This window comes from Protomyctophum bolini (assembly GCF_963924005.1).
Source record: "Protomyctophum bolini genome assembly, chromosome: 21".
Taxonomy (NCBI): domain Eukaryota; kingdom Metazoa; phylum Chordata; class Actinopteri; order Myctophiformes; family Myctophidae; genus Protomyctophum; species Protomyctophum bolini.
Genome location: NC_137882.1, coordinates 9,853,578 through 9,864,106, shown reverse-complemented (window position 1 = coordinate 9,864,106; position 10,529 = coordinate 9,853,578). Strand labels below are relative to the sequence as shown.

The window sequence follows — 10,529 nt, the reverse complement described above, 5'->3', positions numbered from 1 at the left end:
GAAATTGTATTCCATGATTACTAAATAAAAGCATAATGATGCTATATGAACAAAGGTAATATGCAACATAACTACTGTGGCAGCAAAAAAGTTAAATCCTTTCTCTAGTGGAGGGCTATAAAAGATTGGGAAATGACATTACCATAGCCTGAAGCCATTGTCTACCTTTTTATATTTATTGTCTTTGGCTAAAGGGTTATTATAGTAATTTGCAGCGCAAAGCAAATCTTTAACAAAGACTGGGGTTGCATTTATGCACAACCTGGCCTATCACCACTCAAGTCAGTCATTCAACTCACTGTGGCTCGTCGTAACATTACATAATGGAACAACAAACTGAAACCCCTGCATTGGTTCAAATGTAAACACTAGCTGCCATGTGCGGGACGTCTCTACGGGACAACTCCCGAGTCCCAGCACAGGTTGTCTCTCACTGGTACACAGTGCGGCAGGGTCGCCTGCACGTCGGGTTGCGGCGCGGCAGTGATGCAGTGCAGAAACGGGAGCTGTACACACTGGAGTCTATTCACCCGGCATGTCTGCTCTCCATCGAAGCAGACACTTGCCGAGTCTGCCTGTTCTCACACACCCGGCGCTCTGACCCGGTTTCGTGTAACAGCTTTTTTTTCCTGTCATGGTATTGTAATGGCTAAATGTATATTTTTGATGTCATGTATTGCAGAGGAGAGATTCCCGGCGGGGCTTCAGAGATGTCTGTTTTTTCTCACGTACATGTGACTTGGCACCAATTCTTATAATGATTTTCTTTTACCATTATTCAAGCCATGCTTTAAATGGTAGGGTGAATGAGTAGTTTAGAAATAAGAAACCTATTGGATTATCTTTAATGTAATTTAGAAATAGTTAAGGGTCTTAAATCTGCACACTTAATGGCTTGTATTTTTGCTAAATGTTTAATAGATTACAGTGGTGAGTGTGGAAAATGTATTCTGACCATGCAATTTCAGTAACGTTTTCACCAAATGCTTGGTCTTCCATGGTGATTTAAGGATCAGTGTAACATACTGAAGTCATTGGACATGTAAATATTATGATTATCACCAGATGGACATTTGTATGCTTGGCTTAATATGGAATAATGACATTTATGTTCTAATTCTAAACAAGTTGAAATATGGATGGTTCAAAATCCATTTCCAACCTAGTTTAATTTAACATTTTACATGCATGCAGCATACAGTATTCCCTGTTATTAGTATAAAAACTACACAATTTACTATGGAATTCCACCTCATTTGCCATATTCAACAGAAATACACTAGAATAACAAACGGGGGTCATTCGATACTAATATGACTGCAACTATGAGAGCAGCAGATTGATAAGGCTTATGATTAATTGCTATTTATCTCTAGGCACCTATAAACCCTGTAGAACGAATGACCCCTACGTCAAGAGGCAGGGATATTGTGTTTACTTTGGTTCTCAAAAGAATTAGAGCAAGCACGGTGTAGTGAAAGGGTTACCCCTATCAGAAAGCAAGAGGGTTCAGAGTAAGGAGAAGGCGGGGGGCTCTCTACACTCAACATTTCCTCCCCGCCAAGTGCTCCTGCATGCATAAGTGGAGTCAACAAGTCACTCACTCACAGGAAACCCGGGTCTTTCTTGACATAATGTTACAAGTAAGGGTCACTTGTAGAAGTGAGCTGTGATCTTCGCATGTTACTACAAATGATATGCATTGTTACTTAGAGCAATGTGGCCCTGGCTGCAAACTATAGACAACATTGAACATGTAGTGAGAATAACTGATAAACATGGTATCAGATTTCATCCCTTCAGATTTGCAAGAGTTTACTGAGTTTCAGAGACAGGTCAGGCCTTTCTACATTTAGTAACCTGACACAGGGGTGAATAGTCTTATCTGTACTGAAATTGTGTCATGGAGGCAGCTCACAAGCACACATTTATTCATGCTTAAAATATAATGACTCTTCTCTTAACTGGCCAGCCTACAGGTATATTATTTACTATTATGGTTTTGCAGATACAGGCTTCACATAGAGCCAGTAGTACAATGAGCTACTCAGGAATATTCAGCTGATTTTGTGTGCTTTGAAATCCATGACCATGATATTGCATTGCAGTCTCTTGTTTGTTCAGTCCCTTAAGCATAGCACTACTTGATGCAATATCCAACAACATCACCAATAATTATTCCTAAATAATTGATTATAGGATCAAGTTAAATGAAATTGAGCATCTATCAATTTCTGTTCAACCTATATTTATTTTAAGTAAATATGTAAATAGAATTGAATTGATATGACAGCAATTTAGAGAAGATCTACCAGATGCTAAAAATCTTCCACTAGACTTTAATAGACAGGTCTAATGCTAGCGCTCTCAATGTGAGCTCCCATCATAATTTTTTAATGATAGTAGGCTTAGGCTATAGTAGTATGCTCAACTTTATTAAATAGGCCTATACTGTTGCAACTCTATATGACAAAAAAAGAAGAACAAAATGTTTTGCTTCCATTTAGATTCTATAGGCGACACAAATTTCAACACAATTTCACTGACTGCCTGGTCAAATCAGTCGTTTAATTTGTACGGATCCAAAACGGATAAAGTGTCCCTCGCTAACTCAATGCCGCATGGTCTCCATAGTAACCATTTGATCCCTCCCTTTCAAACAATCCAGTCAAGTGTAGACTTGTGTAGTTGAAGGCTTCTGACTATCAGCACTGCAGGCATGTTTTTAACAATATCCCATTTTGGAAAGTAGTAGTTAAGTAACCCGTCGACTCGAAGAGGTAAGTTTACCGGTATAAATGCCTTTAAATATAGCGATGAAAGCGAGCCGATCGTTTCAGAGTTAAGTTAGCTAACACAGCTAGATTTTAAGATGCTACGAATATTAGCGATCATCTTCTATTAATAAACTTATAAATACAATATCCCGTATTCGTAGCATTGTAGGCCTACTATAGCATTTTACTATATATATGACGTGTGTATTTGCCCAGTGTGAGTGGTGTCATCCTCTCTTTGACAATGATAAAGTGTTGCCGGGCTAGAGGTCAGAGACTGGACCCAACGTTATTGATCCAAGCCTCTTGTCAGCTGGCCTCGGCCTTAAGACCTCAGATCAAGTGTAGCAAAGACCTGCTGTCTTTCTCTCTCTCTCTCTCTCTCTCTCTCTCTCTCTCTCTCTCTCTCTCTCTCTCTCTCTCTCTCTCTCTCTCTCTCTCTCTATCCATCTTCCATGCACACGCACACACACACACACACACACACACACACACACACACACACACACACACACACACACACTACACACATGGGAGCCTGTCTGTTTTTGAGAGTAAGGATTAGATGCCTGTTTGATATCTCAATGTCATGTCAAGCTAATAAAGAAATCCCATGAGTAAAAGGTGGTGGAAGTTCTGCTCCATCTGTCTGGGGAATAGACTGCTCTAATTACCACAAATTGAGTGGTCGTCCAACCTTTGGCCCCTTATATCTACTTAGACAAACATAACGGTTTTGGCCATCAATTACCCCTATATAACTCCAGACTGACAGCCTAGATCCATTTTGAATTTCTGTACATGACTCACGTTTTCCCCGTTCTTGTGATTAAAAATGTTTTATAGTGAAGAAAATCTGACTATTTCTTGAGGCTGTTTGAATAATATTTCCATGACAGCAACATTTGTTTCAATCCTTGTGTGTAGTAGGCCTATTTGAGTTCAAAATCACAAAATCACACTCTATTTTTCTCCATAACAACAGACGACTCCAGTCGTTGCTCGCTCTGTTGGCGGTGAATAGCATCCTCTATCGAGGCAGCGTGTGTGACGAGCCGCCATGGTGCGTCTCACCCTGGATCTGATTGCTAAATCTAGCAACCACTTCAGAAAGAAGATGAGCCACTCCCTCTCACAGCACCTCAGGAGTCTCACACACCTCAACTTCTCCAACAAGAACATTGAGGACATTGTAAGAAGTTGGTCAAGATATCTTTGCACTGCAAACACCAGTGGCTCATTCCCATCCATTCCTTGTGCTTCACCACACAAAGCAATGTGTTATTGTGTCCTTTTGCAGGACGACCTCTCTGTGTGCCGAAACCTTACAGTCCTCTACCTGTACGACAATCAAATTACACGCATCTGCAATCTCGACTTTGCCTCCAATCTCACGCATCTGTACATGCAGAACAACAACATCACCCACATAGAGAACCTCTCCAACCTACAGAAACTCTCCAAACTGTGAGTAGATTGGGTTGCATACTTAGTTTAGACTAGTCATTGGTTAGATATGGGATAACATGTGCAGTTCCCTTTTGCTGTGGTCATCACATGAAATGAGAAAGTGTGTGTGTGTGTGTGTGTGTGTGTGTGTGTGTGTGTGTGTGTGTGTGTGTGTGTGTGTGTGTGTGTGTGTGTGTGTGCGCCATACATACACTGCCAGGTATCTTGGTGGAAACAGCATTACAGTGGTGGAGGGCTTGGAGCGGCTTAGTGAACTCAAGGAGCTTCATGTGGAGAATCAGAAACTGTCTCCAGGGGAGAAGCTGCTCTTCGACCCCAGAAGCCTCCTCTCCCTCGCTGTGAGACACACATTTACACTTTCTTATCTGACCCACTTCCAGTATGGAGTTAGCATGAAACCTTAAACATGATGAAAACCCATGGTCCATCCACCCTCACAAAATAACTTTGTAAACTTTTATCATTTACAATTACTTTCTTTTTCATTATGGCATGTGATCATTTTCAATATAGTCATATTTAAATATAGGGGATATCAACATTTCTCTGCTCAGGCTGTGTGGCAATTCCAGTATCTTTGCTGTCGGACAGAAACACTGTCCAAAATGTTAATTACAGGAATCAATCATGTTGCCAATGTAGTTATTATTTAGTCACGATCACTTATTAATGATTTTCATTGGTTCAATATTTATCAAATCCACAGAGAGACTTGACCTCTTTCAACCTGACACGTATATTATTGGCCATGTCATTACAAAAAGTATTTTTAATTTTTTTGGTGGTCATTTTGTGATATGGCGTGCCATGAGCTTGTAGATCGTCTATTTCTCTATTTTAGTACAAGTACAAAATTTGGGAATTCATTTATGAAATACAAGGTTTTAATGTTTCTGCCTGACAGTGATGATATGGATGGAGCCTTATCACATCCAGTGTAAAGGATCTCACATTACTCAGAGGTCAGTGATGCCATGTAAAAGCAGTATTGTGCTGGGTTTGATGATATTAAAGAGAGCTCTGTCTCTTTCGCTCTGCCCTGACAAATCAGTTACTTAGTTTACTGCCCGGGCCGAGGGTAAACACACCAAAAAGTCTCAGCTACTTGTTTATTTAGATAATTAAAGAAATTGCTGTGTAAATGTAAAAGGTTCCAGCATACTATACTGTAGGCTACATGTGCCATTTCAGAACTGGGAGCCAAAATAGATATCTAGCAGGAGCTGCATCTATAATCGTATTTGGAAACAAGCCGAGTATTTCATCGTGGTTCTGACATGATATACATGCAGTACTAAGTTGATTATTAATGCAGATGAATGAAAAGGGATGACATAGTAAAAGGTAGCCTATCTCACAAAGAACACAATACAAGACCATATACAGTATATAACACACATACAGTATACTATACTGTACGTCGTAGGTTTAGTTAGGGTATACTCCGCTAAGAAGTGTTTTCTCATATAAATGCTCTGATAAACGTTTGAAAATAAGTTAACGATAGTGCCTCGATGCTTGTGTTGTTTCCAATAGTATAATATTGGGCAATGTCACTAATTTCATCCTTTTTGGAGGGAATAGCCCTGATTTATTTATTTTTAACCATTAACCTTTATTTAACTTGGCAAAAATGATTTTAGAAAATATTTTTATTTACAATCGTGGCCTGGCAAAAGGATAGGCCTTGGATTTTATCTGTCGGTGAAATATACGTTTCTTTTTTTTGTCACTTAAAAATGTATTAATTTTTGAACAAAATATACGTTTGTTCTTGCAGAGTTCCCTCTGTGTCCTGAATATCAACAACAATGGCATTGATGACATCAGGGACCTGGTCGTGTTGAAGGAACTAAAACAACTCTGTGCTGCTGACAATAAATTGCATGATGTGGAGGTAAATTAAGAAAAAATAAAATCTATATATTGTTTACACTACTAAATGCTACTCCTGTGAAATCAGAGGTCCTTCCAAGAGTTCTTTGGTCTCTTCATGCATGGCAGAAGTAGAAATTGTGTGCATGCTGTGCAATCAAAAAAGGAAACGGTATCACTTCACAGCAAGTATTCATGACACGGCACATTAAAATCAACACACTCTTATTAGCTGATCAGGTTAACATTAACATAGTTCCATGGCTCTCTGCAGTGATGTGTGAAATGATATGGAGAATAGGGTGCTAAAGAACCAAATCCTGCAAATCCTGCCATAGGTTCCCAGTCTCCAAGCCTTGCACAGGGTCAGAATTATTCAACAAATCAGCGGGCAAGTCCCCTGAGACCTTCCTCGCTGACAGCTTTAAACAAGCGCAAGTTTCTCTCCTTCCTTAAGAGGCTGATTTTTCCTCTCCACCTCTGAGTCTGCATTTGATACTCAACACCACCAACACTGAACTTTATGGGAGATTCATCTGAAGCAGAGATATGGTTTCTACTCACTGTGTTGACCTTGAAAAATTACCTACTGTTGGGTTTTGAGACTGATGGCCCCTCTGATGGCCCCTTGAATGGATGTATTAGCTGAAAATCTAGATGCCTTAGTTTTTACTGACTTTAATCATTGCGTTCATTCTTACTAGCATGTCACAGTACGACAGCACAATGTAGGCACGCCATTATTCAATTCATATTTAAGACTGCTCTCTTAACACAATACCAGTGGTATTCTACGGAGAGCCTTTGTGCAGGTAATTGCTGTACACGTGTCAGAGGGACCTCATCTTTAGCAGATATATCCTATAATTTATACAACCCGACTGCCATTATTGATCCTGCAAAGACAGCCCCCCAAAGGATCAATCCCTCCTTGTGCACAATTTGGTCAGAATCCAGAGGAAACATTATGGATTTTTAAAATAGATTATGACAGGCAGTCAGCCAGGGTGACAAATGGGGAGTATCTTTGGAGGCCGTTAGCCCTGTGCAGGGCAGAGAGGACAGTGGAATCGAAGCACTGGTCAAATACAGGTTCATAACTGGCTCATCATTAGTCCAGCCCAGAGAGCCGAAAGAGCCCAGTGCGTATCCAACCCATGCTGCTCTCCACGCCTCCGCGTGGGGGGCAATTTGGCGCTGGGCTGCTCTTCAGTGAGGCCCTTCGCCCTTCTGAGTGACGGCCCTGACACGATCATTTATCAAAGCCTGGGAGCGCGCGGCACTCAGGGGTCCCCTATGAACTGATTGCAGCGCGAGCTGGAAAAGTGGAAGCGCTTTGGCCAAGACAGGAAGGCAATGAACAATCAGAGCGTGTCCAGAGAGTATTCATATTTCCAGGCTTGGATTAATGGGCCTTTAGATAAACATACAACTGCAGGCAACTGGCTGGAGGAGCCAGCACACACTGCCCCGGGGAAAACGCTGTAGTTACACGACACCGGCGACACTGTTTATTAAAACAGACTGACGACTTGTTTATGCTTTTTCCATCAGCCTTTATATTTCATATGACCATTGTCTTATATTAAAAGGAAAACTGTTTTGCTGATGTACTGTACGTTCATAATCTCTGCATCTCTGACTGCACACATTCTAACCCATTCTAAGAAAGAAAGTACCCCTCCCCAACAATAGTAATGGTCAGTAATGAATTATTTATTTGTGGGCACAAACGTTCATTTAAGTCTTTTTGGTGTATTTTTAGGAGTTAGAGGATGTGTGCAGCCACTGGCCTGAGCTCCATCATATGGATCTGAGTGGCAATCCCGTCTGTCAAAGACACAAGTACAGAGACCGCATGGTAACTGTGTGCAAAAGACTTGGTGAGATATTGTACAAACACTGTACCACTGAATGGACTCTTACCCTACACTGTATTGCATTTTATATTATAAGTCTATATTTAACCTTCCATTGTTTGTACACTATGTGATTTTATTTGCAGAATTAGGCAGACCCCACCCCGAAAAGTCCTATCTATTCTGTACTGACCCCTTATCTATAATTTATACAATATGGATAATTATTATGGACTTTATAGATGGTTCTTCGTCTCACCTCTTCTGTTGTGCAAATTCTTACACTTTCACAGAGTATCTTGATGGAAAGCAAATTAATGACTTGTCCAGACAATTCCTTATAAACTGGAAAGCATCAAAAGAGTCCAAGAAGAAACCAAAGGAGCTAGGAAACATGAACCAGCAGTTGATCGGTAATCCTTTATCAGGTAGTCTGCTGCTTTTTAGTTGATTACTTTTTAGATGTTAGTTGTTTGAAAGACATCATTCCCATTTCTCTGATTTTTATTGCACTTCATGTGTGTGTTTTTTTTGTGTTGTCCCGATTAGATTAAAGTATTCTCCCGTAGTGTATTAACACAAATGTCCATGTTATGGCAATATCAACACCTCTGTAACCGGGCGTAATTTTTCATTGAAATATGCAGACCGCCAGAAGAAAGCGTTATTTGAATTGTGTGTCAACTTGTTAAAAATACTCATAGCAATTTAATTTGCAAACACATTAGTCTCTGCCATATTTCCTGCTGCCATCATGCTAGGTGGGTTTGTATAGTTTGAAACTCTGTGTTTTAGTGTGTGTGTGTATGTAACTGCTGCAGCATGGGTATGTGAAAGTGTGTGTGAACACACGTGTCTGTTTTGCTTTGTTTATATTCTAGTTGACTTTAACATGGCTGAGAATCTACATCCTGGGTACAACTACATCTCTAACGTGCTGCACAAGTGGAAACCAACACAGTCTCGCAGAACCTGCGTCAAAGTCCATTCGGAACCGCCAGAATTGGGCAGTGAAGCAAGGAGGTATCAATATTCTATACCACTTCCATTATTTTACTGACTGTCAGTCTGTTACTGAATTCAGTGCTTGATATTGACTCAGTACTCGTGCAATGTAACTGAGTGTAAGAATTGGCCGATAAAGGTCCATTTCTGGACCCATAAAGGGTAAATTTTTACATGTGAAAGATTTTATTTTAATATGAGACAATTGGTAACTTTTTCATCCAAAGGCAATAGGCACATTAGAATATGTACTATGTACATATTAGAATATATAGTACATTCTAATGTGTACTATATATTGTACTTTTTCTTTTACTAATTAAATGTGTTTTACTTGGAACTTGGAAGTGTTTCCTTTCTAATTCTTGTTATATATTTTTTTCTCTTCTTTGACAATAGCTTGCTCTTTATCAATTAATTTGGTTGTTTAGATATTATTTCCCCAGCTCTAGCTCCACGGTTTATAACAATATTACGTCATAATTCAATGCTCTCACGCTTTGTTAAATACCAAATGCAATATCTGTTAGGTTGCACTGTCCAATGTTAGGTTGCACTGTCCAAGGCGGGGGGGGAGGGGGGGGCAGTTATTTTGTTGACGTTTCTGATAATCTGATCTAATGCTTATTGTTCATAAATGATTTTTTCTGTTTCTGATCTTGCAGAGCACCGAATGTAAAGCTCCCTATGAGACAGCTCAACAACATGGCGGACTCACCTCGCATCCACAGACATGTTACTCCTTGAGATATAGACACGCTATACTCCTGTTAACACGTACACACATGACACGCATAGAGACCTGTGATACTTCACAACTGCCCCCTTGCCTCCACCACCAATGCTGCCACTCTACATCAGCACATCCACACATTGAATTGAAAAGTACACAATATAGACACTCTCAATGCTGCTTTATCGCGTATATATACAATATGTATAATGTAGGAATTGCATTTAAACAGAATTACATTGAATTATTTAGTTGGCACAAGCTATTTGAAGAGGAACATTTTCAGCTTTTTATGTTACAAGATGTGTACAGTATATGGTTTCTGTTACTTAGTGAAATAAAATGTTTTCCTTTTCCCTATTTTATTGTCTGTGCATATTGTTTAGTTAGTTTTTTTAACAACTCAATTCATATTAAAACATTTTAGATTTCCATCTCCCTTTTCACATTCCAGTCCTACCACAGTAAATAAAAATTATTGTAGGCCTACTCTCCAATCAGACATCTTAGTCAAATTTCTACTTTACCTTGTTTCCTGCATGCATTTCTTAATTTAATTATGCCATGTATATAGGTCTGTCACTATACAGTAGGTTAATTTTGATAATTCACTTTAAATAAAATTACGTTTTTCCTTCACAGTATTAGTGTGACGGATTACTCAGGCTTATCTTGTAGACGGTATCTGTAGGAATGCCCCAAAGTATTTATTGTCACTGTGACCATGTTTGAAAGGGGGTTTTAAGAGCCACGTGGGTGTGTAACCCCTGAAAGATGTGGGGTAATTAGGGAACCAAGCTTACTTAACCT

The 10,529-nt window shown here is 39.7% G+C and overlaps 1 protein-coding gene across 3 annotated transcripts; it reads left to right on the top strand.

Annotated features, from left to right (window-relative positions):
- The first annotated feature begins 2,661 nt into the window (after window positions 1–2,661).
- ppp1r42 (protein phosphatase 1, regulatory subunit 42) lies at window positions 2,662–10,007 on the top strand. Of its 3 annotated transcripts, none has more exons than XM_080793193.1 (9): window positions 2,662–2,780; window positions 3,763–3,969; window positions 4,078–4,244; window positions 4,447–4,585; window positions 6,028–6,144; window positions 7,888–8,005; window positions 8,275–8,394; window positions 8,863–9,004; window positions 9,652–10,007. In XM_080793193.1, exons 2-9 carry the CDS (start codon window positions 3,838–3,840, stop codon window positions 9,731–9,733), a joined length of 1,017 nt encoding a protein of 338 aa, XP_080649319.1. In that variant the 5' UTR covers window positions 2,662–2,780; window positions 3,763–3,837; the 3' UTR covers window positions 9,734–10,007. The 3 variants fall into 3 exon arrangements, with proteins under 3 accessions (XP_080649319.1, XP_080649318.1, XP_080649317.1); XM_080793192.1 differs by having other exon boundaries at window positions 8,275–8,409; XM_080793191.1 differs by having other exon boundaries at window positions 8,275–8,409; window positions 8,803–9,004.
- Window positions 10,008–10,529: the final 522 nt, after the last annotated feature.

Coding starts and splice junctions, on each gene's coding strand:
- ppp1r42 (XM_080793191.1), top strand. CDS start 3,838: ATGGTGCGTCTCACCCTGGATCTGATTGCTAAATCTAGCAACCACTTC. Junction 4,586..6,027: donor GAAGCCTCCTCTCCCTCGCT/GTGAGACACACA, acceptor TTGTTCTTGCAG/AGTTCCCTCTGTGTCCTGAA. Junction 9,005..9,651: donor TTGGGCAGTGAAGCAAGGAG/GTATCAATATTC, acceptor CTGATCTTGCAG/AGCACCGAATGTAAAGCTCC.